Source organism: Poeciliopsis prolifica, unplaced genomic scaffold, assembly GCF_027474105.1.
Source record: "Poeciliopsis prolifica strain line A6 unplaced genomic scaffold, Auburn_PproV2 SCAFFOLD092, whole genome shotgun sequence".
In the NCBI taxonomy this organism is placed as follows: Eukaryota; Metazoa; Chordata; class Actinopteri; order Cyprinodontiformes; family Poeciliidae; genus Poeciliopsis; species Poeciliopsis prolifica.
The window spans coordinates 1-27460 of record NW_026562467.1 but is presented as its reverse complement, the minus strand read 5'-3'; the positions used below and the strand labels follow the sequence as shown (position 1 = coordinate 27460).

At 40.0% G+C, this 27460-nt stretch overlaps 3 protein-coding genes and 1 long non-coding RNA gene across 7 annotated transcripts; 1 reads left to right on the top strand and 3 right to left on the bottom strand.

Annotated features, from left to right (window-relative positions):
* Positions 1-603: 603 nt before the first annotated feature.
* On the bottom strand, positions 604-6242 carry LOC129353528 (protein rapunzel-like). Of its 2 annotated transcripts, none has more exons than XM_055022881.1 (3): positions 6154-6242; positions 3825-4325; positions 604-2856 (listed from the first exon to the last, which is right to left on the bottom strand). In XM_055022881.1, exons 2-3 carry the CDS (start codon positions 4316-4318, stop codon positions 2166-2168), a joined length of 1185 nt encoding a protein of 394 aa, XP_054878856.1. In that variant the 5' UTR covers positions 4319-4325; positions 6154-6242; the 3' UTR covers positions 604-2165. The 2 variants fall into 2 exon arrangements, with proteins under 2 accessions (XP_054878856.1, XP_054878857.1); XM_055022882.1 differs by lacking the exon at positions 6154-6242 and adding an exon at positions 5954-5987.
* A 20-nt stretch (positions 6243-6262) lies between these two features.
* LOC129353530 (uncharacterized) lies at positions 6263-16730 on the top strand. Of its 3 annotated transcripts, none has more exons than XR_008605030.1 (4): positions 6263-6340; positions 7061-7170; positions 13484-13554; positions 14321-16730. It is a non-coding gene; the product is annotated as an uncharacterized LOC129353530 (long non-coding RNA). The 3 variants fall into 3 exon arrangements; XR_008605029.1 differs by lacking the exon at positions 6263-6340 and adding an exon at positions 6452-6618 and having other exon boundaries at positions 14085-16730; XR_008605028.1 differs by lacking the exon at positions 6263-6340 and adding an exon at positions 6454-6618.
* On the bottom strand, positions 9066-14820 carry LOC129353529 (protein rapunzel-like). The gene is made up of 2 exons (XM_055022883.1): positions 14736-14820; positions 9066-11387 (listed from the first exon to the last, which is right to left on the bottom strand). Exon 2 carries the CDS (start codon positions 11373-11375, stop codon positions 10692-10694), a length of 684 nt encoding a protein of 227 aa, XP_054878858.1. The 5' UTR covers positions 11376-11387; positions 14736-14820; the 3' UTR covers positions 9066-10691.
* A 91-nt stretch (positions 16731-16821) lies between the features above and the next one.
* Positions 16822-21592, bottom strand: LOC129353582 (uncharacterized). Its single transcript, XM_055022926.1, has 4 exons — positions 20992-21592; positions 20013-20324; positions 19822-19921; positions 16822-18587 (listed from the first exon to the last, which is right to left on the bottom strand). Exons 1-4 carry the CDS (start codon positions 21365-21367, stop codon positions 18185-18187), a joined length of 1191 nt encoding a protein of 396 aa, XP_054878901.1. The 5' UTR covers positions 21368-21592; the 3' UTR covers positions 16822-18184.
* Between the last annotated feature and the right edge of the window lie 5868 nt (positions 21593-27460).

Here is a 27460-nt window from a genome sequence, read left to right as displayed (position 1 = left end):
TCTTCTATTCCTTCAACTCAAACATCTGCCACAAAAACAGTTTCAGTTAAAAGTATATTTTTCTTTCTTCTGTATCTCAGCAAAGCGTTTCACAGAGAAATGAACCGAATCTTGATAAAAAACGTTTCCAGTTCTGCTTATAAAAGCTCTGATCAGCCGCCGGTCGTCTCAGAACGGAAACGTCGTTTTGCTGCTCTGTGCTGTTTGTTCCTGATAAAACTGGATGGATTCTGACAGGGCTGATTTACGACAGAGAGGCTGAGCAGCTAAAGACCCTGCTGATCCACAGAGATATGAAATGAAGACCACAAGCTTTGCACATTATGACTGACGGCGTCCTGCTAAGCCCAGCAGTTTCCTGCTCGCCTGCAGGACATCAGAGCTGCTGTGGTCAGAGAATCGCTGACTGAAGTGTAAATATTAATTCAATTAGCTCCAGTCTCTGTTGCTGAGTTTGCACCACTATTTAACACTGACCAGGCTCTAACAGCACCGCATTAAACCCATTTGTGCAACAGGCACAGATATCCGGCTACACGTGTTTACTCATTCACAGCTTGTTTTGTCGGTAATCATTAAAAATCATCACAGGAACATTTCAACTGCTGATCATGCTCAAGTTTTTATTGTTAATAAAGAAGCGAAACATTCCTGCTCCTCATGTTAATCGCGAACAGCAGATAGAGGAAAGTATTTCACTGCCATTCATATTCAAACAAAATTCAGAAGAGAAATGGCAGCATAAGAAGACAGCAGGTCCAGTATTCATCCAGAAAGTTAAAATTAATGCAAAAAGCATTCAGATTTAGTAAAACATGCCGTGATGGAGAGTCTTCCAACAAACAAAAATCAAGCTGCCTTCTCCCACTGCTAATGAGAAACAACCAATCAGAGCCAGGGGCGGGTCTTAGTGCTGTCAGTCACCTCTCCATGTGGCGCTGCTCAGCCTACTTCCTCTCCCCTTTGGACTTTGCTACGCTACAGTTAGCGCAGCTTGTCATGTGTTGGCATGACGACAGACAATGGCTGATAAACGGTTTTCCTGTTTATCAGCCATTGTTTCTCCGTTGTTTAAGTTGTTTCTCTGTCATTAGCATGCTGACCAGCAAGTACGTGAGGGTGATTGACAGCGCCAAGCCCCTCCTCCTGCCTCTGATTGGTTGTTTTGATGCATTTCTTCTGTCAGTAATCGTAGCTCATGTAGGAAGTGGAGGAGATGGATTTTTTTCACAGATTATCTATCTCATAACAAACTGTGACAACATGGTGACAATTTGAACAAATGTTTAAAAACATATTTTTATAAAAGTTACATACTGCAGCTTTAAAGATCCGGCTGGGTGTTTCTTTATTCTGGAGCTTAAGGCACATTGTGACGTCTCCCGCCTGAAGACGTTGCCTCTGTTCCCTGTCAGAGTTATTATGTAGGTCAGCCTGCTGGGGACAAACATGGAGCTCTGGGACGAAGACGCCGAGTCAGCAAAGCCTTTTCTGTGGGGCTGAATGAAGGCGGCAGCGTTACAGCAAGCGGCTGAGGTCAAAGTTAAGAAGATGGAGTGAAATTCTGCTTAAAGTGATCCAGACTGGAGTTTCATACGCACTAGATAAACACTTCACTTGTCTGGGATCAACATTATGTTCATTGTGTTAAACATGTCAGTGATAGAAATTATTTCTGAATGCAGTTAAATAAATGAACTGCATGTCACATGAAGGAGGATCCACACAGTACTTTGGGTCTTAAAGGTGTTAAAGTAGCTACAGGACACATGGGATGGCAGGTATATTCAGCTGATACAGGGATACATAATGATATTTGATTCCTCATTGCAGCAGGATGAAGGTTTCTGCAGTTAAAGGGGCAGTGTTATGTAAAATCGACTTTGTTACAGAGCACCCCTCCCCATTCAGTTCCTCCAGACTAGTGGCAGCAGCAGTTAGCAAACACTGGTGGAACTACGTATCTGTTGAAGTGATCACACGAGCTGCTTCTCAGTGCAAAGTGGGTAAAAACGTTGATAATTGCTTCAAAGGAAAGGAGTTTTGATGACATACAGAAGGTGGAGTGTTTGGAAGAGCAAGAGTTTTTTTAAAGAGAGAGAGACAATATACGTAACACTGCCCCTTTAAATGGATGATAAATCTTGAAACCCTGCTCTTGAGCGTTATTCCGAGTGCACACACACGGCCACGTTCTTGTGGCGTTCCCAGTAGTGGCATTCTTCCGGGAAGCTCCACGCGGCTGCAGACTCTTTGTGCCGACTGATGGCGTGAACGATGAACCCGCTCAGCTGCTTCTCCAGCGCCTCCACCGCCTCCAGAGCGTTGCCCTTCCTGGCCGGACCCTCCATCAGCTGCCGAAGGCAGTCGCTGGGAACCGGCTGAGGCGCGGTGCTGAACGATACCACCAGGCTGACGTCGTTCACCTGAAGAACCTCAAACCAGTTCTGTCCCGCCACGTGGTGGAAGTGCTTCCCGGCTCGCAGGCTCTCAAAGGCTTTGCCTGAGTTTTTGATCAGCCGCACAGACCAGGAGACCCAGTCGTACTTTTTCACAAGGAACTCCAGAAGACTCTGAGGTGCATCCTGAAGACTTTCCTCCTCTGTCTCTTGCAGGAGGCGCTGCACGTCTAGTTTCGCTTGCTCTGGAAACGCAGCTATGCAGGACTCGATGGCTGCCTTCATCTTGGACTCTACCTCTTCAATTTTGGTGCTCCACTCTCGGATCTTGTCCTGCTCTTCCTCTGGGCTCTGGGTGAGGGTGCAGTAGCCCAGCAGAGAAATCAAACCCAGGCAGAAGAGCTCCTTCATCCGGACGCAGAAGTCCTCCAGGAGGCGCCGGTTCCTCCCAACATACCTGCCAAACAGAAGCAGTTGTAGAGTTTATTTCCAATCGATGCTCCATCAAGAGATTTAAGTAAATAAGAACAGAAATCAAGAGGTTTTTGGGCGTAGGGTTTACTGAATATGCCGTAAACAGAGGACACAACATGCCAGTCCAAGTAACATGGACGCTCCTGGGCGTTCCACAGGGTCAGTTTTAGGACCTACACTGTTTACCATCTATATTAATAATTTGGTTCATTGTGCATCTGCATGCAGATGATGAAGTGATGTCTTGCTGTGATATATTTGTTGCTCTTGTGTTTCCAACTATTACAACTTAGTGAATGCAGTAACATTGAGGGCGGCGCCATGTTATGCTCCGACCAGAGGAAGATGGCCTGTGTGATGTCATCACCAGGCTGTGCACATTGATTGAACCATCATATAAATATCTTGGCATTACCAAAGATGAAAATGTAACTTTTAAGCCCCACATTGAAGATCTGCTCAAAAGGCTTGAGCTAAAACTTCTCATCATTCTATATGCTGCTTATCCTGCAGGTTTTTCACAGGCAGCAAAAAGGCAGAAAATTTGTCACTAGGTTTGTGTTTTTGTAACCAGTGAAAACTCTTCTGTTGATAATGTATGTATTGATTTTTAGAAATGTTAAGTAGGTTTCATTGTTGTTTTTATATTTCATTAAGCAAATTCTGACAATAAATTTTCTTAATGGAAAGATGGCAATTTTGAAAAAACTAGTTTTCTATTAAACATCTTTGATGAGCAGACATGTTTTTTTTTTCTTGTTTATTTTTGCGGAATTGAAATTGGCTTATTTTGCAAAACTGCAATTGAAACGACAGGAGGGAGGCTGATGATGATGATGGTGCCTATTCATCCATTTATTGAGTGAACAAATTTGTTCATGCGTGATTTTAATGAAGTTTCTTATTTATGCTTGTGATGGGAACGCGGCTGACGGCTCTCAGTGAGTTTACCTCTCCACTGTGTCTAACATGGGATCTTTGAAGCTGCTGGTTCCCATCAGAGCATCGTGCAGCACACTGAGGTTCTTCTCTCCACCGGTTTTAGTGAAGTGATCCAGGAACAGCTTCTTCTTCACCTCCCTGAACTGCGGCTTCGCCTCCAAGATGTCCATGTACTTCCTGAACTGGTTCCGGATGTTTTCCTCCACGGAGAAGTAGTCTCGGTCCAGGTGTCCCCTCCTGAGCTCGGACTCGATGTCCTCCAGCTGGTTGGACAGCACGTCCAGCTTGCTCCTCACCGTCAGGAACTGCTCTTTGACGTAAAACACCTCCTTACTGTGGACGTTGTTCAGGACCAGCTTGAGGACCGGAGCGGCCGCCTCGCAGAGCGGGAACAGTTCCCCCACGGCGCTCGCCAGCACCTCGGCGCCCTTCTCAAACATGTCCATCAGCGCCTCGATGGTCTCCTTCTTCTCAGCCACCATTTTCTCCAGACGACTCGTCATTTTGTCCCTGAAACAGGAAGTTCAGAGAGGAGACGACACAAGCGAGGTTTGTGTTCATCATGAGGAAAGTTTCATCCTGGAGATGCATACATTTTCAACAAGTTTTCAAATAAATGTTTGGAATTGTTTAATTTGAAAAAGTTGTTTTTTAATGTTCTGATCCGTTTGGGGCTCAGAGGACTGTTAATGCAGCAGTTCTGCTTCCTCTCAACACATTTTCTCTTTTTGAAGACATTATTCAGTGAATGGCAACAACAGAAACACTTTTACAGCAACACTGTAACTAAACACCAGCGTGGATAATTACAGAAATACAAGTAAAATTCAGATCAATTCTTTTGAAAGCCTCTTCAGGGAGGAACCAACATGGCTGAACTTAGTGCTTTAGCATTAGCTTCTGCTAAATACTATGTTGGTAACACTTTAACATTAACGTTCATGATTAGCGCTTTAGTTAGCATAGCTAACTGTTTAGCTAGCAGAGCCCAACACTGGCTCTAATGTTGCCTCTTAAATCTGTGAGCTGGAAATGCAGAAAACATGTAAAGAAATCTGAGAAATGATCCTCAAACCAAAACCTCCCCTGAGTCCAGTCCATGAAAATCACCACAGGATCACTGCTAAAACAGATCCACAGGATCACTGCTAAAACAGATCCACAGATTCAAAACAGATCCACAGGATCACTGCTAAAACAGATCCACAGATTCAGACTGGAGCTGTTTTCTTCTTCCATATAACAAGATGGCATAAATATGAAACACTGATGATTTCTATTGCAGAGGAAACTGATATGAAGCATTGATAAATCATTTCGTCCTCTAAGTACTGGACCAGTAATTATCCCAGATTTCATGCTGTGTTTATGTGTGAAAAATTATTGGTTTCAACTAAACAAAAATAGTTGAAATACCTCATATTTTTAAATGTTTATTGTATATTTTGAGTCTTGATGACTTTTTGATCCTCTTAAAGGAGATTTATCACTTTCCAGAAGCTTAGATGGTTTGATCATATGAAGTGTCCCAGTCTTCCTCCACTGCAGATAAAGTCATTTTATACATTATGCTGGTTATTAGCCACATTATACAGCAATTTTGCAGCTGGTTTTTCAGCTGTGGAGTCTGTTTTGTCATATAATCCAAACATGGTGAGACATGAGGGACGAGGATCAGCTTCACCACAACAATCCCAGCAAAACATGAAGCAAACAGCAGATTGTTCTCTCCTCAAGGTCGGAGGTCAGCTGCTGCGAAGCAGGACGAAGATCAGAAACTGCAGCTTTAAAAGGCTGCAGAGTGAATCTGAATCTAAAACAGGCCATGGTTTATCATGTCTGCTCCAGTCTGGCTGGAAAATAAAACATCACATGGCTGCAGGTAACAAACAAGATGGGAGCCGCAGATGCTGAGAGCAGAAAATGACGCACTTGATCTTTGCATGACTCATCTGAGAGAGGAAGGAAGGAGCAAGTTTTAAAATCCCTTAAATGAGTCGGAAACCTGGATAAATTCTCCTTCTGATCCCATCAAACTGTAACCAAATTTTATGAAATCACATTGTTTTTTACTTCATGCAGATGAGAGAGAAAATGAGACAAAGTCTAAATATCAACACATATATGAGGAAAAATACCAGAGTAAGATTTGTCCTCTGTTTCCAAACTGCATCATGTTTAGCTGTCATGCGCACCCAGAGCAAATGCGCAACGGAAGCCTTTTTTACGCACAAATCCCCTGACAGCATCAGACACACCCCTCCGTGTTCCCCCCTTCAGACGGAAGATAAACACATTCAAATCATTCCTGCAGCTGCAGCAGCGCCGGTTTCTCTACCTGAACGGAGAGGATCTGCTGCTCCTTCACGGACCAGTGGCGACAAGTTGGACTTTTGGTTTTATCCCACTTCCAGTGAGAGAGAGAAAATATTCCCACTGCTTTCAAGTCAACTGTGGAGCTGACAGGGGTCCAAGGATGGAGTCAGGGAAGGTGCGCACACAGTATCTGCAAGAGGGAGAGCGAGGTAGGCCGAAACAGAAGAGAGAGAGAGAGAGAGAGAGAGAGAGAGAGAGAGAGAGAGAGAGAGAGAGAGAGAGACAGAGAGAGAGAGAGAGAGAGAGAGAGAGAGAGCGCAAAAATCTGCAGAGGGTCCATTTTCTTTCCTATCCTCAACGAAGGAACATTTGATTTTCTCCAACAAAAGAGATTTCGTTTTATTAGATTAGTTTACGCACATATTTATTTATATTTTTTAAAGATCTTCTGCAGATTTTATTGCGTTTAAACGGATCCAAACAGAAGGTAAGATCTAAAAATATCTGCCGCCCTCATATGATAAACAGGATTATTAAAATTAATATCCAGTGAGGCCTAAAATTCACCCGATGCTGTAAATGTCTGAATGAATTTCCAGATTTAGAGGAAAACGCTGATATTTTATTTATAAGCACTGAGCTAAAAGAGGCAGGATACAAGGTTATATCTGAACTTTAATTGGTTTATTTTTCTTTTTTATTAGTCAGATGATTTATTCTTTATATTTGAAAATGTTCCCTGCAGTGTCTCTTGTGTGCGCGCATGACGCGCCATGAAAACACCCAGGCTGCACATCTGAAGCCACAAACAGGAATTATTTCTCCTCTAAATCAGAAAATATTTCACTGTTGTTTCACTTTAATGCGCAAAAATCCGTCATGTCATTAAAGCAGCCAAAAACTCATGAAATGATTCATATTTTCTTCAGGTGAAAATGGATTCATCGAAAGGAGCCGAGATGGAAAAACCTTCATCACATGACGGATGATGAGGATGATGATGATGTGGCGCAAAGAGCCTCAATAATCCGCAGCGCAGGTGAGAGATTCAAGACTTTATAGCGTCTCTGTTTGTTCTACAAATTCCTGCAACGCACATTTTCCTGCTGGTTCCCGAACTCTGCGCGATGCCAGTCGGACTGGTTCCCTGACCCGCCCTGCGTCCTGCGGGGCAGGAAGGAGGGCTGCGGGTTTTCTTCACCGCTTCTCTCTGACGGAGCGCAGATGTGACGCGTTGAGCTCTCAGGTCCCTGGAGTTCAGAAAACAGGTGTGACGTGCAGCCAAATGAGGCGTTTTCGCCCCCTGGCGGAGAAATGAGCAAAATGCAAGTTCATTTACGCATTTTAACTTTCTTATCTTTTAAGAAAATCTATCTTTTGTTCATTTGGTTCTGCATATGCACACGTTGAAATCTGTTTTTTTCAAAATTAAGTCAGATTTAGACTGAACACCAAAAGGCCGAATGGAGTCAAAGGTCAGGAACTCTGACTGAATTATTATCATTTATTTCACATGTAAAGTAACAGTTTTCAGACTTTATTTGACAAAATCTAAAGAATCTAATTAAATGAACAAATAAAAATAGTAAGTAATGTAAAGAATTAACCAGAGGAGAGAATTCTGGACATGTCAGCATTTTTTATCTGCTGTCCTCATACTGACGGTGCAAAATGTTTTTAAAACAAAATATAAGAAAATATGTTTCAAACTTGTATTATTTTTTTATTTTATTCACTTGAAGCTCCTTCCATGCGCTGATATTAATCATATTTCTGTCATATTTCTATAAATCATCAATTTTTACGTAGCTCTGAAGCAGAAGCTTATAGTTTTATGTCACTGCAAAAATAAAACATATTTTCAAACAACAGATTAAAAAGAATCAAGTTATGCAGCAAAGTGAGGTCAGAATTGAAAATCTGAGTATCACTGAATAATTTAAACTCTCTGGATCTGAACTTTGACCTGCTGCAGCTTCTGCAGGGAATTCGTCCCTGACTGAAATAAGACTCCAGCCGTCTGAAACCTGCATGTCAGCTTGGTTTTCTTCACTTAACTTAGCATTTCTGTACAAAATCATCAACTTTGGATTCAAGTTATGCTTTTATAGTAATAATAATCTTTATTATTGAGTTTAAACCTGAGTTTTAGGTTTAAACTCAGAACATGGAAACAGTTTTGATAAATTCTCCTGAAATAGCATCAAGTTCAGAAAGTGACTTAAACCAAAACATAAAACAAATTGAGATGGTTTTACTTTTATATCTGCAGGTATAAATGTCTGTAGATTTGATGCTTCATCCCATTTCTATATGCAGAGATTTTGACTTTATGTAATTTTTCAGTCATTTCACATAAAAACCTAAAATCTGTCAGATTTGATTTAACCTCCATTTGATTCTGAGGAAGACTTGAAGTTAAACTTCATTGATTCCTGGAGGTTTGTTGTTTCTCAGCTGAATTTTCTGATTCAGCTGCAAACATGCGAAGACGTTTGGTTCTCTGTTGGACTCAGGATTTTATTTCTACACTAAAACAGAAAATCTGTGGACTAAAACATCGGTTGAAAGGTTTGAAATTATTGATGTAAAAATTATTGAAATTAGTAAAAGAATATTTTTTTTTAATAGTTCAAACCTTCAAACTTTATTTTTGAACTATAAACATCTCAGATTAGCAGGTTAGTCTAATTGCAATATTCCCAAATGTAGTTTGATGAAATAGATAATTACAGCTTAAAGAAATATTAATAAAGCATGGAAGGAACTTTAAAATAAAAACTGAGTTTTAAAAGATATTTTCTTACAATTACAGCCAAATAAAACAAAAAGATTCATAAAGCAGAGTGCATATATTGTGCATGTTTTTAGCTACAGTAGCTTTCATTCAGTAGTAAAGTTGCTCAGTTTATGTGAAATAATTGAGTTAGTCAATAAGTTTTCTTCTCACATCTTTATTTATGTCGATGCAAACGTTTATAAACCCACACAAAACAAAAAAACATGAACATATTCACATATCTGACATGTCAGGAGACGTTCAGGGTCCAGTTTTAAGCTTTAAGCTTTAATAGTGTTGTAACAATAAGTGGGACGATCCAGAACCACAAACCCGATCCGCTCAGAGCCGAGCAGGACGGGTTCCATTCAAGAACACAAAACCCCAAAATATGGACAATAAATCTGGACTGTGGTCTGCAGGCTCAACCTCCCTCCCCACCCGGAGGCGCATCAAATATATAAAAATAAAATAAGCAGGTTCTGACACATTCAGGCACTCAGGGTAAAAAAAAAAACAGGCAAAGAGAAAACAGGAAGTGACAAAGAAAGAAAAGTGATGATCAAGTGAATTCTTACAGGTTAAAAGAAAAAATTCTCTGTCAGACATTAGAGACCAACACTTGGTGCCGCTCCTTGTTCATTAAAAAGCTGCAGACAGGAAACAAAAATGTGATTTTTACACAAAAATTGCACAGAAGATTAATCCAATCATCAAAATTAAACTGATTTCCTCCCAACAGAGAATAAGAAAGTGTAGTGTGACTGGAAACAAAAGCAATTTCCTATTTTCATCACTTAGTGTCTTTTACTAAAATATAAAGTTTCATCACCTAAATAAAGATCTCGGCTCATAATAACGACTAATAATATGTAAAAAGAAATTACATAACTGAACGTGAAGGTGGCAGTGTGATCACAAGTCATACATGGTGATTTTATTAATTTTTTATTTTTTTTTTTTACATTCATCATTCTGGAAACTGTGGTTACTATGGCAACAGCTTCCCAACACAAAGTGCCGAAAAGTGATTTTATATCATGAAACTGGACTTTAACTGACGCTTCATGGAATATAAAAGATAAAAACGATGAAATATTATTTATATGATGGATGCAACATGCAGATATTTCATGTTGATGCAGCTTTTAAAGCAGTTTCATGATAGACGGGTTGATATTTATAGACGTTATCTGCAAAAACACCGGGTCTTACCAAATAATGCCTCCAGTTTCTATTCTAAATATATTAGCACATTTGAAAAGAAACAAAGTTAAAAAGGAATAAATGAGTAATAAGTTTATTTTAAGTCAAAGAAAGTGCTGGTTGAACTGGCAGATTTTTCCACAGGAAACAGAAAAAATGTTTTGTTGCTGGTGAAAATAATCTGCCAGTGGAACTAGTATTTCTTTATCTTCCCACATGAATTATTGACTTAAAACAAGCTTATATATTTTAGTTTTGTCTGATTAAACAAAAATTAAACACAAAATATTTTGTGTTTTTTTTTCTTGTTTCTTAGATTCTGATCTGACCCAAAAATACACATTTGTGTCTAAATGCTTTTTTAAAAACTAAATTAAATCTAAATGTTTTTATTGGATTAATGTGAATTTAGCTCCATGTTTTAATTGGCTGTGATGTGAAAGCAGCCAATCAACAGCCTGATTGCGTGCAGCAGGATTTGGCAGACGTTGCCTTCAGGTTCGCGCGGTAAAAGGAGATTATGCAGACGGAGAGAGCGGGAGTTGAAGTGGGAATGCTAAGCTTTCCCTTCCTCCTCATGTGCACCTGCGCAGCGCCTCCTGCATCTTCTCCTGCACATGCTCCATCTTCTCGGCCCACTCCTCGCTCAGCCCCTCCTCGTCGTCGCCGATGATGGCGGAGTAGCCCATCAGGGCGATGAGGCCGATGCAGAACAGGTACGTGAGGCGCGTGCAGAGGCGCTCCATGACGCGGCGGTCGCCCTGCGAGTGCTTCAGGTACACCTCCAGGATGGGCCGGCTGAACAGCTTCCGCTTGCCCACCACGCCGTCGTACAGCGTGTGCAGGTTCTGGTCGCCCAGGTCGTTGGCGTAGCTCTCCTCAAAGTCGTCCTTCTTGCCGTCGCGATGCTCCGGTCGCGCCTCCACCATGGCCATGAACTTCCTGAACTGGTTCTTCAGGTTCTCCTCCACGTGGCAGTACTGGCCGTCCAGCGTCTCCTTCTCGATCTGGACCAGCGTCCGGCGGTTCTGCTGGGACAGCTCGTCCAGCTTCTGGTGGACGGAGCCGAACTCGCGCTTCAGCGTGCGGATGTCCTCATCGTCCACGTGGTGCAGCACCACCCGGATCAGGGAGCCCGCCACGCCGAAGATGGGGTTGACCACGGCCGCCGCCGACGAGATGGTGGCCACGCACTGGAGGACTTTGACTAGGCCCTGCTTCAGCTTGCTGTGGTCCTCTTGTATCTCCTCATCCATCATGGTGACGATGATCTGCAGCAGAGGAAGGAAAGATTATTCAGCATAACAAAAAACTGCTGGACAATAAATTGTCCCAGTAATTATTGCGATAAATAATATATTGTTGTTTTAAGATCATTTTCAGGTAATATGTTTTCATAATGGCACAATAACAAGTTCTGGAACTGGAAGATACTTTAACCATCCAAAGTAAAACACAAAACTATAGTTTTTCATGATTATTTCCATTATGAGCAGCATTTCCAGCAGCAGTGAGTCTTTTGTCTCCCTGTTGGGTTAAAGCCGATGTTTTCCTGGGACGGCCTTTCGGATCGGTTCTGGGATCGGTTCTGAGATCGGTTCTGGGATCGGTTCTGGGATCGGTTCTGGGATCGGTTCTGGGATCGGTTCTGGGATCGGTTCTGGGATCGGTTCGTTCCACACCAACAACAAACTGAGTAACAGACTCCTGGTAAGAGACGTCGTCCATCATCCAGCTCTGTCTGGTTCCAGCTGCTGGTGTGTTTGTTCTGTTAAAACTCCTGCTGCTCTCATGCATCTCATCTCCTTTACGCTACCGCGGAAACTAGCTCAGCAATCTCATTCACCCGCCTTCTGGAGGCGCCACTGCTGCTGGAGAAACGGTTTCTCTAAGAAAACAAAACATTTGCTTTGTTTTGGGGGTTTTATGATCATACTGATGAAAAACACATTTAAACTTTTAATATTAATACGGAGTTAATAAAACAATGTAGCTGGTTTCAGATTTCATTCCCTGAACTTGTTCTGATCCATTTGATGAAGGGAATTTAATGGGAGTTCAGCTCAATTCAGACACCAAGGACGGCTGGAATAGAAACCACTGCGGCGTTTGGACATCATTTCTACATTAGAACCCTGAAAAAAAATTAATCTAGGATCTGAACTGAGATTATTATATTTAACCCAAACAAATAAATAACAAAAACTGAAATTGAGAAAACATTTTTGCTAGTTGAAATAAACAAAAATGGTAATTAATGGGGAAAAACTATAACTGACTGGAACTATATAATGCGTTTATAAAACATACTGAAATTATAGATATAATATCCTTTGTTTTTGAGTTTATGAATCTAATATTAGCCTTTTCAACGGATGAGTTTTTTTCCCTCCACACGAAGTTTAATTGTCGCTAATTGCGGCACTTAAGCTAATCCGCAAAATGGCGACAACAAATGCATTAGTTGAACAATAATTTAAAACTTTTTTTTGAAGATGGTATCTTCTGCTGCATGATGACTGAAAGAACTGGTTAAACTGGAACGTTCCAGCTCTGACTGGCAGATTTTTGTCCCTGGCCGGACGCCGTTGGCAGCCATGAAGGAGTTAACAGCCTCCATGTTTGTTCATGACGCAGCTTAGTCTGCGGGTTTCCACGGACCGAGCCGAGAGCTCCTCGGTGTGACACGACCAGCAGCTGCGGGGCGGCTGATGACCGAGTTTATGACGTCACGGAAGCTCTCACAGAAACATGATCTCAGGCTTATTCTGATATCCGACACCCAAGATTCATCCTTAAAACTCCGACAGTGTTTAACTTCCTGAATGGACCGGAACCAGCCACACCACAGCCGCGGTTCTGGTGATAAAAGAACCACATTACAACCTCTGGGCGTCATGATCTCCGCGTTACTTTCTCTTCCTGTTAGCGCCACAAGGGGGCGGTATTTCACCCGCTCCCAGAAACCTCCGCCTGATTTCAGCACCACAGCTCTGGACTGAAACCACTGCCTCAGCTTAAGCCTTTAAAAGCAGAAAAACGGGCCAAGTAGGGGCTTTAAATTGATTTCATCTGAAAAAATTACCTGATTTATTTTTAATATCCAGGAACTCAAGTTTCAGACACTTAAATAGATCAAATTAAACTTGTTTGGTGTTTTAAAACCTGGCTGTGTTGAATAATTAAAATCATCACAGCGGTTGTGATGATTTATACCACATTTATTTATACCACATTATACTGCTGCTTCAAAGGGGCCATTTTTCATAATAAAGCTGATTATAAATGACAATCTAAACATTTGCTGCTTGAAGACTATTAGATTTTTTTCTGTATTTTAACTAGTCTTGTTTTGTTATTCTTTCAGAAAACTCACTGGGAAAAGGAGAAAATCCGTTTTTCTCAGCACAATACAACAAATTCCAACAGATAATGCAGGTAACTAAAGGGTTAATCATTGGGTTTCTTTTTCAAATATGATTTATCTACCAAATATATTGTATTCTGTAATCATTTCTTAAAATAATGAAAATTAAAGTGTATTCTTTTGTAAATTATGTGACTTTAGGTTGGTAAACTGAAAGCTGTTTTCAGCTCTAAATTAACCCTTTGTGCTGATTTAATTGGCCTAGTATTTATTGCAAACCTTTAAAAAATAACCTCAGCCATTTAACATCACGATTGTGAGACATTTTAATGTTTTAAAGCGAGAATTAGCTCCAACTTTCAAACTAAAAGGATAAAACTTAGCTAAAACGTTAATTAGTTCTCATGAAGCAAATCAATTAGAGTCATTTTGTTGAAGAACCGGAAAAGTGAGGCAGCCAATCACAGCTGAGCCTTTAAACAGGAGCCTCAGCACATCTAATGAAACACAGCAGACATTAGGCCCAGATTTTATGCATGGATGCATTTTTATGAGTTATTTAGAGATAATAAATTGTTTGAAAGCTGCATTTGGGTTTCAGGGTGGCAGCAGGGAGCTGACTGTCTGAACAGGAAGTGCCAGGCTCTTCTCACCTGATTCCAGGCAGCAGAGGCCATCTTGAATGTTTTCAATCAGAACAGCAATGCTAGGCTAACTATAAATATATTCTGATCCTTCATCAAGTATCTGCCCAAAGCTCACCAGTTGCATGTTACTGTCTGGTTTTGGGTTGTTTTCTGGGATCTGATCATATTTTCTGACTGTTTCCCTCTGCAGAGCTCTTCCTGCTGGGTCACACTTCTCAGAGGAAGACGGTCCCACAAGCTGAAATTCCCCAAACAATAACTGGACCAACGTCCAAAACCTCCAACAATCAGGCGTCATCCGGAGTTCTTTGTTTGTGAGTGTTATAATAAGCAGCACATCCCCTCAGCAGCAGCAGCTGCAGCTGCAGCAGCTGCAGCAGCCCAGGCCCGCAGAGCAGCAATGGCTCCCCCTGGCTACCTCTGCGTATTTCCTTGTTAGTGCACACCCAGAGCCCTGACCCTCCCTGCCTACAAAACACACCAAATACACCAAAATACACCTGAAAAGTTGACTTTCTCTCCATATATCCCGAGTAAAGAGTCTCCATTTGCCTCCCAGCCCACATTTGGCCCCATTGGTCCCAACAGCACAGAGGATTTCTTACCTTTTCAAACAGGCTCTGACTAAAACTGCCTTTCCAAAGTCCCAAGCTCGACACCCTCCTTCTTCTTCCCAGCAATCCCTGCAAAAAGGACACTTCCATGTATGTTGAATATATGGGGGTGATCAAATTGGACAAAATCATTTTTTAAATCCAAATGACCAACTCCAAATGAAAAATAAGGTTACATAGGCCTCAAACAGATAAAAGCACCAATATGGCACCAAAAGTAACATTACAAATGGGTGAAATAATGAAACACTCTACCTTAGAAATACACTGTGCCACCCCCAAAATTTCACACTTCTTGTGCTCCGTCCAATAGCCAAGCAGTGGTTAGAGAGACGCAGTTGTCGTTGAGTGCGCAGCTGAACCCTTGGAGACGCTCAGCTGATTTCAGCGCGTTTCCAAACCCTGGAGCCTCTCAGGCAGCCTGCAGAAGCACAACTGATGAGCTTTGTTGGTCAGACCGGCTGTTTTTCTTGCGGAATAGATTTCAAAAGGTGACGGAAAGTTTGAAACCCAGATTAAAATCCAGTGAAACCCAAAGAGCGCAGCGAGTCCAAGTTAGACCTCTCCAAATTCAGCAGGTGTGTCCAGAGGCACTGAGAAGTCCCCAAAGGCTCCAGGGAGGAAAAAACAAGAAGTTACACTGAGTTTAAAGGTAAAAATTCAAATTTTATCTAAATATTACAATTTGGGTTAAAAAATATTAAGCTGCACCCAAATAAAGTCAAATTTAAAGAGCGCAAAGGAAAGCGAAAGAGGCGCAGTGGCTTCACTAGAAATACGGCTTATTATTTTTTCTGTTTATAAGTATTTACTGCTTAAATGTTTATAAACGGAGGGTAATAGCTCTGGATCACACATTAATACGTAAACGTCCGGTCTGCCTGAGCAGAGAAGCGAAAAAGGCGTAAAGAAAAGCAGTGAATTCATCCAGTCATTGCGCTCTCAGTCTGCGCCTCCAGCCAGGCTTCAGGAGGCTTCAATCCACTTCTGCAGCGGATAAAATTAACCAATCCTCGGGTGTGTTCACTCCTCCGACCGTTGAGGACGTTTCCCCCAAAACAAACCTGCATGCAAATGATGCTGCCGCCTCCAGCAGCGTTACAGCCGCCCTGCCTCCACCTGCCTGCCTCCGCCATGTTTACATCCGCATACAGGCTCCATTAAGACGGGCATCCGCCTCCACGCTTCTCCAGAACGGTTACAAACACCCGCAAATCCTCCACTATTCCCCCACAGATGAAACCCCAACCCTGGACACACAGCGTCACAACAGCGGCGCAATAGCGGCACAACAGCGGCGCAGTTCTTCCTGCGCGTCACTCTGCTCATAAAACAGGAATAAAAGGAGCTCTGTCCGTTAGAAACGACAAAGCTTTCATTATATCTGCAGACATGAATGAGAGGATCGCGCTTCACATCTTTCTGTTGGTGGAAACATCCGCACATAGAGGCTTTGTTTAGCGCCATGTGCGCAGCCGCAGGCGCTCAGCGGCAGCTGAACAGCGGCTCACATTTCAGATCCATGCAGTCACAATGAGACAGTCATGATTCTGCAGCTGTGCGTCGGGCCGCGGTCAGAATGCGCAGGATTCAGGTTGACAGTCTCTGATGTGAGATGCATGTTTTTGAATTTGAATATTTTTGTTTCTGCAGAAAGACACACAGATGGAGCAGGAATCAGGTAGAAACCAGCAGAAACAGGCCGTCATTTCTACACTCTGACCTCATTTTGTTGTTTCACATTAGTTTATTTAATCTAAGTAATATTTGTATTATTGTTTTTTACACACAAGGAAAATGTTCAATAAGAAATATCTTAAGTTCTTAATAAAAGTGAGAGGATGCAAAATATCATATATTCCTCTTGTAATGTTATAATTTTACTTCTGTTTATTCACACAAAAATATAAATTGTTGGTATTGTTGCAAGTGACATAAATGTATGCTCCTTACAGTGCCTTATTAATAATAAAAGTTAAATTCATATTACTGTGTTGTTTTTATTATGCAAGAATAAATGGTCATTTTGAAATTTTATAAACTTTTAAAATGAACCCAGAAATTAGACTTCCACAGCTGCATTTAAATATATTTATTATTTAACATGTGGAAAATAGAGAGAGGTACAAAACATGAAAAGATTTATTTTAGTAGAAACTGAGTTTATCATTTTTAAAAACATAAAACAGGGAAATCATTTCACTCCTGCTGGTAGGTGCAGTAACACATATTGAACTCCAGGGGCGCTGCACATGCACAACATCAGGATGAATGTGGAAGATCTCAGGATTCAACATGTAAAAACTGAACCAGGGATGAAGACAGGTGTCAATGAAATGTTGAATTCAGGAAAGAAAAATTGAAAATATAGTTTTAGTTCAGATTCTCAGGCTTTTTTTCCTCCAATGTGGGAGAAAAACATGTCAATCAATCAAAAGTCACCAAAAATATCTACAAAAATAAACCTGTTAGTTGCATTTGTGCTAACTTTTATTTTATTTGAACGCAATTATCCATCTCTTGTCTCTCTCAAAAGTAATATATAACTTCACTCAAAATCAGAAGTTTTGTAAAAGCAGTTCATTTATGTTTTTGGATGTTATCATTCAACTTGGATTGATTCAAAACACCAGAAGGCCGTTTTACACAAACAATCATATAGAAAGATCAATCTGTAACAGATGGAAAGACTAATAAACTATAATTTTGTACGGACACGCCACGCTGGAATTGGAAGACAATAAAACAAAAATCATAAATAAAAAGCAAATAAGAACAACTTACAACCAAAACCACAAATAAAACAGGTTCTGATGTCTCTGTTAAAACTGTCCTTCAGGAAATATTAAGAATTATAAAGGTAATCACCTAGATTATTTAAATTTGTCATGTGATTAACTGATTAACTGCTTATAGGGACAGAGTGATCAATCACATGGCGACGGTGGAGAGGAAACTGCCTTTCTAACGAGAAGAAACCTGCAGCTAAAACATCGAGTTTATGAAAAACATAAATTCAAGCAGGAAACGCATCATCACATACAATGTTCTTGGATGGACTTTAAGCTTAGTAAAAATCTGAATTAAATGTGGGTAATCTGCAATCTCTTTATTTTCCTCTATTGGAGAACCTGGAGTTGTTTCTTCCTTCGATGGATGTCAGATGAACGAGTTAAACAAAGTTTACACAGATGAGTTTGTTGAACCAGTCAGTCAGTGAAAGCTGCAGTCATTTTTAGATCTAGTTGTATTGTAGATGCATTCATCTTTATCTCAGTTTTCTTTTGATATTCTTACAAAAATGTAACAATTTAAGTGGAAAGTTTGTGTTTCACTAAACTTTCCCTTTAGATTTGATTAGATTACTTGAGCCTGGTCTCCCTACGTCCAATAAACCCTGGAATCTGAATAAAAACATTTGTAAAGCACGGCCGCGATCATCAGCTGCACATTATTCCAGTGATAACCAGGGGCCCCTCTCCGTTGGGTCCCTGAGTGGCTCCAGCAGGGTCCAGGTTCTCTATCAGGTGTCCGTACTGCAGACCCTCGGTGGGGTGGCGAGCCGTTTTCCTGTCGTAGTACCTCCGGGAGGCGGCTCTCCACATCTCCCTGCGCATCATCTGGGACTCCTCCGGCAGGTCTGAGATCATCCGTTTCCTCCGCTCCTCCACCAAACAGCCGCGCTGAGCGCTGGCTGCATGGCCGCCGCCGCCATGGAGGCTCGCCTGCTGACGGGCGATTTTACGGGCGTAGTATCTTTTGGAAGCTGCTCTCCAGGCCGCCCTCTTCAGCCTCTGGGCCTCCTCCGTCAGCTGCGACATGGGAACGTTCTTCTTTTTGTTCCTAGGAAAGACGGAGGGTTTGAAAAGATCAAAAATGGTCTGGATTAGGGGTGAAAATCAATAATCAATTTACGATTACTTGTAGATTAAAAACCGTTCCTGGCAATTAACTAATAACAAGTGTCAGTCCTCCAGGGCCGCTATCCACAGGTACAAAACACTGGAATGAAATGGCTTAATTACCTCCTCCTTGTGTAGATCAGTTCTCTAATTATCTATTCAGGTGGTGCAGCAGAGGCACGTCTAAAAGTTGCAGTTTGACACCTTCTGCATCCAGCAGGAGGCATCACTGCTCATCTCCAAGTGGAGCCAGTTGATACAGAAACAAAGATGGCGGCGCCATATCAGAATGAGAAAGAAACACGGCCCAAACTGGGCTTGTTGTGGGATGCAAAATTAACTTTATGGGGTACTATTTTGAAACATAAAAACTCAACAGGCTCCAGAAGTTTTACCTTTATGACGACATATTACAGACTTTGTAGATAGAAAAAAGTTAATTTCTACAGAAAAACTGGTAAAAATGGAGTTAGGCATTCTAGAAAAAACTTGCACATTTCTGAGTTTTCAACTTTTAGAACTTGTGCAGCTGTAAACCAGGCGAGGAAGTTATTCAGCGACATTGAAAAGGTTCAAGTTTTGAAACAGAGGAAATTTCTAAGTTTTTTTTTGACAATTTTGCAGATATATCTCAAAATTTCTCAGTTTTCATTTTCAAATCATTAACTGTTTGTGCGCAGAAATTTCTGAGATTAATCTAAAAAACTTTTTTGGAGGGAAATTTACAAGTGGCTTTTCTATCTACAATGGTCCTAATGGGCCGTTGTACACCATGACAGTGGTTTCAACTTCTCATTCAAAAATTATCAATGTGTTATGAAGGCGACGATGTGATGGCAGATAATCGGAGGACATAACGCAGAAAAACTGTAACACGAAGGTAAAAAACATGGCGTTTTCTGAGGATGGCTGATTTTGAGAATCGTTTTCAGTTAATCCACTTAGAGTGAAGTTTTAACATCCTTTAAAGAGCAACCACAAACAATACTTCTGTTCTTGGAGAATTAATCTTTTTATTTTGCTCTTCAACAACTTAAGGGGTTTTTCTTTTTTATAAATGTGTCCAAGTTTGATGTTATGAGAAAACCACAACTTTATGGTCATTCACTTTGTATTTAACACAGTTGACAGAAAATAATGTTGATTTTTATGTTTTGCTATAATCTACGTCTCACCTCAGTTGATCTCCTGCAGAGATTTGAAAACCAGCAGGATTCATTGGAGTTTTTCCCCTCAGTATCTGACCCTCGTTGTTCTCCACATGCTCTGCAGGAACTAAGAGAAGTGGGATATGACATTAGATGTTTTTTACAAAATAAACATAGTATTTAGGAAATAAGTGTGCATGAATTCCAAGTCCAAGCACCTGGTGAATCATGCATCCCATCAGGACTTTGCTGGTCCGGACATGGACTTCCTGTTTGCTCCTGAGATTCTGCAGCTCTCTCCTCGTTCAGCTCCCATTCTATCAAGACGGCATCCACATCGCAGGGCTCCTCCTTCACCACCAGGCTGCTGGGAGATGTAGGTATGTTTCTGGTGGCCTCTGTGCCCCCTGAAGCCTCTGACGAGCGGGATGTGCAGGTGGAGGTTATGCCCAGGCAGCTGGGCGGTGATGGGAGGAGCGACTCGTGGTACTGGGAGGGGAAATGAGATGAGGGCCGAGGGTAAACGCCCACTGTGGAAGAAAAAGCCGCAGTAACTAACTAATATTCAAAGAAAACACAGTAGATCATATATTAGTCTGTGTTATAAATGAATTCTAACCTTGTCCACCTGTAGCAGATCCCTTAAATGTTTTATATTTATATTGTGGATTTTTAGCTCTTTTTGTAAAGATTCCTACAGAAGTGTACATTTTAATGCATTTTAATACCATAAAAAATACATTGAAGTGGTTAAATGAAAAACCTGCAGCATGTGAGCATTTCTTATGGAATGACTCTATTAATTAGCAAATGAATTACCTGCAGCACTAGTTGCCATCCACAATAGCAATATTACTGTCAGCACAGATCTTCCAATATCGGTGCAGCTCTATTACAGCATCTACTCTTACTTGAGTAAAATTTGTGGATTGACAAATAAATATACCAGACAGGGAGGAAAGAAAGTGGGACTAATCGTAAAAATATCTCATCATAAATTAATATTGTTGTCTGATTCCAACATCTGATTTTAATTAAATCAGATGTTTTGATGACTTGTTTTACTTCTGATCAGTAAACATATTAAAATAGAGAACAATGTGGACCTGAGTCCAGCTCATTGTTTTTACTCGGGTTTAGTGATGACATCATCTGATCTGCGTGTTTCTGTTTCGTGTTTCAGAGAGACACGCTTACAGGAAAGGCTCAGGTCACAGTCCTGCGGTCCCGCTGTCCCCTCAGGGCCCACTCCTCCTGCTGCTTCAGACCGGATCTGCTCCCCTGTGTGTCGGTTAGCGGAGGTCCGGCTTCCGGCCTCGAACAACCCGCACGTGCAGCCATGTCTGCGCAGCACCTGCAGCTCGCGCTCGATCTCCGTGAGCCTGCCCTCCAGCCGCTGGATCTCTTTGTCCCTGTCGGCCACCATCCGCTGGTACTCCCGGGTCCTGGCGCCGTTCACCCCGTACAGCACGTTCAGCACCGAGTCTATCGCGAGCCTGACGGCGTTTTCTACCACCACCGCCTCCTCGTCGTGAAGCTGCGAGCGCAGAGTTTTGTTTTCGACCAGATTCATCCTGAGAGGCGACCTGTGGCGGTGAGCCGAGCAGCGGGAGGAGCCCCACCAGGAGCAGGAGCAGGAGCAGGATCACCAGCCGAGAGCCGCTGTCCGCTGGAACCACGACAAAATGGCGGATCCGAGTGAGGTCTGTGGTGTGAAGCCACGATAAGCAAAGGTTTGCTCAAAAGTCTGAGTTATTTAGCCCCAGCTGTTTTCCAATACACAGCTCGGCGTACAACAGAGTCCCTCTCTTCTTCGTCTAAACATTCACTCTGAAAAGTCACAGCGCACCCTAGTGGAGGCAATACAATTACATCCGAGGCTCGTCTAAGCAGCTCATTAGGACAGCAGCAGCACATCCAGCCAGATGGATTCAGCTCATCCATAACCTAGCAGCCATTTTTCTGACTCCAGGCTCGACACAATGTGACGGGATCCATAAAAGCAACAGCCGATTGTTTTACATGGTTGGCAAGAACTTTAAGATGTTTTCCCTTGCGTCGTGCATTACCGCCACCTACCGGCATGGAGTCTGACTGAAAATATTATTTTGTACATATTTATTGTCAATAACATGTTGTAAACTTCGGTAGTTGGTTCTATTATTATTATTTTAATTTTGTATTGAATATGTTATTTTGGATACTTGCAACTAAACCTGTAAAATATGATATGTTGTATTAATACTGTTGCTTGTTTTGTTTGGAAACTGATATTATAAATAAAAGTTTAAAAAATATATTTCATTGATCAACTTTAGTTTCATTTGGAAATGTTACAATAATTTGAATGCATTTACATTCTGAATTTTCCTGTAGAATATCCATAAAATTAATACTTCTTAATTTTGCTCATTTCTTCCAACATATATTTTCTGTCATATCTCCCACTAATTAAAAGAGCGTGTTTTAATGTTTCCATTTTCTGTATTGTGTTGTTGTGTTATGATTAAAAAGACAACTATGTCTCAAACTTAATCTTGTTAATATGAATATTATATTCTCTAATGTTTCTTCTTCCTGTTTTCATGCTTCCCAATGGTTCTTAAATATGTGCTGATATTATAATCCTAAACACATAATTGCTAATCGCGCCATTTGTTTCCTGAATAAAGAATGCTGCATTTCTGCCTCAGGAAAGTATTAAATACAGTAAATAATTATACCTTTCAGCAGGATTTTTTAGAAATATCTTTACTGGTTTTATGCCATATTTCAGCTATCTGAGAAATGGAATTTTGTTTTTAATAGCAGCCATATTAATAAATTATTTAATATGATTAAAAAAAACACATCAGACATATATAAAAATATGCAAGTTTATTCTTTTTTAAAGGTTTTAAATTATTCATAATATTCTGATTAACTGAGATGGAATTTTACAATAGTTTTTGAGGTATAAAAAGCTAAATGAATTTATAATCATCAACTATGAAAAACATAAATTTTACTTTATGTAACAGCAGCTTGCCAGAGGAGACCCTATGACGTAGAAATATAAAATGATTGACGTGCAGCAAAAAGATGCTGACATACAAAACTACTGACGGCCACCAGAGGGCGCGCTAATTCCCCAAAACTTTCTTTTTGTTTCTGTGACGTAAGGGAGTCGGTTTTTCCACATGTCATTATTGTGTCACTGAATGAGGTTTAAAATGACACCATCAATTAGACATGTGGGTACATTTGTCTGAAGTCTGATTATGCTGATGACAGCTGCTACATTTCAACTTTAGCTCAGATTCCTTTGCCCTAAATGACCTTCTTCTCTCCAGAAATAACAACCCCTTCAAAAAATCAGATTTTGTATTTTAGTATTTGAAATCCTGCCACCTGGGGGCGCAGTGTCAATAAACTATGTAGAAGAATCATGATTTAAGCTGGAAGGGGAAACAACATCATGCAGCTCATCCATTACTTGGTGGGATTTAGCCTTGAAAAGTAAACATATTCATTTCACTCACATGTTTCTCCTAACTGTGGGTAATTTTACCTGTGGAAACAAAGCTGCTCAGCAGTGATAAGGGCTGATTTCCTGTGGGGACAAATACATTTCCATTGATTACTGAGGAGGATATGATTAATTCTTAAACTGTTTTTTTTAATTAAAATTTAAATATAACAGGTAAATTGTTTTTAAGATGATAGTCCGTTTCCATTTTCCATTATGTTCTGAGAGATGTTTTTCCCTGACTAAAACAAACTTTGAAGTTAAAGAAAAAATATTATACATGTAATATAAATCACAGAAGGACAAAAACCTTTCATTGTGGAGTCATCTCCACGAAAGTGGAACTGTTTGAATTACCATCTTTACGTATGGAGGAAAAATGGGGATGCCTCTACCATAACTGTGAAGTATGGTGGTGGCAGCATCATTCTGTGGGCATGTTTTGCTGCAGGAGAAACTGGTGCACTTCAAAAAATATGGTATCTTTCAGAGTTTAACAACAAGTTTTTTGGTTGTTCTTTTTCATGTGAGAGGTGTTTTTTCAGCGAAAACCTAAAATAACTAAATAAAGCATGATAACTAATTTCCAGAATTCGTCATAGACTAGATTTTGGGATCATAATTAATAACATTTAGCTCAAAATCAACTTCAAATTAGATCAAATTAAATGAACCAATGAGCTGCAAAGCTGATGATGGACTGAGGAATTCAGGTTAGTTGATACCAAATCAGAATCCAATCGTTCAGAGGAAATTAGAAATAAAAGGTACCAAAGTGTGAACATAAACATTAACTGATATGCAAGAAATAAATATAAACCAGAGGGAACTTTGGTTTATAAGTGGTTATACCTTGGTTCATCAAGTTCAACAAATCATCCAACTTATTCAATATAAGACAGCATGTTAATGTCAAAAACAAACAAAAAAACCGTGTTGTGTTTGTGTAAACCATGAAGTCAAAGTAGCATATACCGCGTTTGCCTCTGAAACTAAGCAGGTCACCCAACACACACCAACCCAACACGTGGTTTTCTTTCTAGTATGTAAATACGGCGGAATAGTGACTGAAAACACAATAAAAACATAGAGAGAGTAAAATAACACACAAGCAAAACCACGGCAAATACTGAAACCATGACCTCTTAACGTTCTTTGCAACATTTCTTTAGCTGGGTGAATGAGAGCACAGATTGATGTGGGTACAAACTGTCCTTGGAGCGTGAAGCAGTGTGGTTTCATTTTTCAGAGTTGAGTAGTTTTTAGCTTCATTTACTCAATTACATTTACTTAAACAACTTTTTAGAAAAAATACTTTTTGAAGTATTTTTACATCAAAGAGTTAAAATACCTTTTATATTTTTTACTTTAGTAATTTTATTATGAAAAAAGTGTTCAGTTACTTGAGTAACATTTCTGGATTTTCTACCCATTGAATGAAAAACAGAGATGTTTTAGCCAAAAAGTCACCAGACACACACTGACAGTTTTGTTAAAGATGATCTTTCCTCCTCTGTCTATTTGATGTGATAGATTGATGCCAAATAGTGAAAAGAAAATGCTACATAGGTTTCAAAACTTTTTATAAATGTAGATCTGAAAAGTGTGATTTGTATTTGCTATTAAAATTTTTTCATCTTAAATGCTGAAATCCATGTGAGATTATCTTTCATTTCTCATAATTATAAGTCTTTAAGTGTTATTTCAGTTACTTAGTGTGATTCCACATACAACCGCGAGGGGGCGCCGGTCTCACTGGTCGCATAGGGAAGGTTGGGCACACAGAAGAAGAATAAGCCTCCTGTTGGATGCTAACAGGAAGTGTCTCATCTTTTCACAGGTCAGTAAAATGTATATACTGGTATCCTTTACGAGTTGAAGAGATATTTTGAATCGAGTGTCGACTCGTGAGTCACGTTGTTCAGTTTTTGATTTGCATTGTGAAGTAAACGAGGCATATTTCTGGAGGCTAATTAATGCTAATGCTAACGGACTTTGTACATGTTTATGAGCTCGTTGAGAAACAGCTGAATGACTGCTGAATTCAGTTTGAATTTATTGTATTTTGCACATTTTGAAACGGTTTTCACACATGAAATGATATTGTTTTGGTATCTTTATTTATGGACATTTTGTAAAAGGTTGTTGGAAAAACCCGAGAAACCATTTTATAATGTCGTTTCATACCAGATGTGGTTGTGTTGATTAATGTATTTCACAGATTTGTAATAAATTTCTCCGGTTGGCCACAGCGGTGGGAATCTGAGTCCTGTGTGTTATTTTACATATGCCATGAGTTTGTCACTTTTAATTCTCTGATAATTCACACAAACAAAGCAACGCATGACAGTTTGGAGTCTCAGGAAAAATTACGTCATGATGATAAAAATGCTTTTTTTGGCCTGAAGTGTTAATTTGAATTAATAAATAACTGGCCGGTAAGTTAAGTTAGCAGAAACTTTGGAGATGAAAACCTTTGGCAGTTTGTGCTGTGCTTTTTAAATTGAACCTTTCCCTTAGTTTTAGTAATCTTTTTGCTTTTGCTCTTTAGTATTTTATTTTCTATCTTATATTCTGCTGTGTTGCAGATCAATCTCAGATAGCAGTTATTGAGCTCCCTTCTTTGTTTTGCCATTTAGATCTTCTTCTTTTTCTCACTGTTCCTCATTGCATGATTTTTTTTAATTTCACTGATTAAGGCAGTAATGCTAGTTGTTAGTATTTAACAGTATTTTCCCCTGAAACTCTTGTCTATAATTTCACATGACAAAGAATGACATGCCTGAAACATTTACCATCTTTCAGGCATGTGACTCATAGCTGAATCTGTGTGGGAGGGAGATGGACTCTAAAATCATGAAAGAAATACTGAAACTGTGAATAAGTGACATGTAGTTTAACTTTGTTTGTTAGGACAAAGTTCAATCTGACCTAACATGACTTCAGAGTCCTACGCATTCAAAAGTAAATTATCTCTTGAAAACATCAGTCCAAAGTCTTTATTGTCCCATGTGAACAAAACTGTTACTCTGTACTCCTTTGTGTTATCTGAGGTCAGAGTGAGAGGGCTTTTTTGTTTTGTTTTCAGAACAGAACTGGCACAGTCAGAATACAGAGAATAAAACCACACATAAAACCCCACACAGTTCTTGGATAGAAAAAGGTCAAGCTACAGGTGCCACTCTGCAGAAAAATAATGACATTTAATTAGGATGCGGTTGTTGGTTTTTCTAGAAAAGAATTTATGTATTTCGTCTAGTTTAATCCTGTACAACAAAATTCACTGAAGATTTAAACAACATGATTCGTCGTTCTTTAAAAAATATGGGATATTTGTGAACGTTTGTCCATCTTGTGCTTGTTCTGTGCAGAGTATCAGGAATCAGAGGGGAAATAGGAAGGAAACATATTTCTCAGCTGAATGAGCTGTTTTAATGAGCTGATAGTGGCAAGAATAATCAATGAGTTTTTACGACTAATACCGAGAAGAAATTTGTGGTTTGGTTGACATTTTCACTGGGGCAGACCCATTATTTGTAGAAAAGAATAAAAACCTTTCTTCTTACAGTAGTTTGGAGGTAAATATTTAGTTTACACACTAAATATTAAACAAAATAATTAGCTAAGTATCCTAACTACATATTTATTTTGGAGCTAACTATTTTGTTTGAAACTGTGACATTTACAAGAAATAAATGAAAGAAATAAATACAGTTATAATATTACTTTGAACAATTCTATATAACCCAAATCATTTCTGTTAATTTCAGTGTAACTTCACAAATGGTTCCCCATATAATAATAATATATGTATATCACTAAATTTAAAATTAAGCATAAACTGTCAATTACAATATGTATGAGAATCAAACATGATTTAGATGAATCCATTTAGCATAGTTTAGAGTTGTTTTATTTCACTAATCTTTATTTAAGCTCTTCTTGAATTACTTGCCAATAAAAATAAAAATGATTTTGATCTGCACAGTGTTGGTAGCACTTTTGCTTTGCAGGAAGAAGGTTCATCTTTCTGCAGAATGTGCATGTTTTCCCTACAGTCCAAAAACATGTCTGCCAGGTTAATTAGTCTCTTTGAATTCTCTCTAGGTGTGTGTGTGCATGTGTGTGTGTGTGTGTGTGTGTGTGTGTGTGTGTGTG

Coding starts and splice junctions, on each gene's coding strand:
- LOC129353529 (XM_055022883.1), bottom strand. CDS start 11,375: ATGATGGATGAGGAGATACAAGAGGACCACAGCAAGCTGAAGCAGGGC.
- LOC129353582 (XM_055022926.1), bottom strand. CDS start 21,367: ATGAATCTGGTCGAAAACAAAACTCTGCGCTCGCAGCTTCACGACGAG. Junction 19,922..20,012: donor TGGGATGCATGATTCACCAG/GTGCTTGGACTT, acceptor CACTTCTCTTAG/TTCCTGCAGAGCATGTGGAG. Junction 18,588..19,821: donor TCTGCAGGAGATCAACTGAG/GTGAGACGTAGA, acceptor CGTCTTTCCTAG/GAACAAAAAGAAGAACGTTC.
- LOC129353528 (XM_055022881.1), bottom strand. CDS start 4,318: ATGACGAGTCGTCTGGAGAAAATGGTGGCTGAGAAGAAGGAGACCATC. Junction 2,857..3,824: donor ATGTTAGACACAGTGGAGAG/GTAAACTCACTG, acceptor TCTGTTTGGCAG/GTATGTTGGGAGGAACCGGC.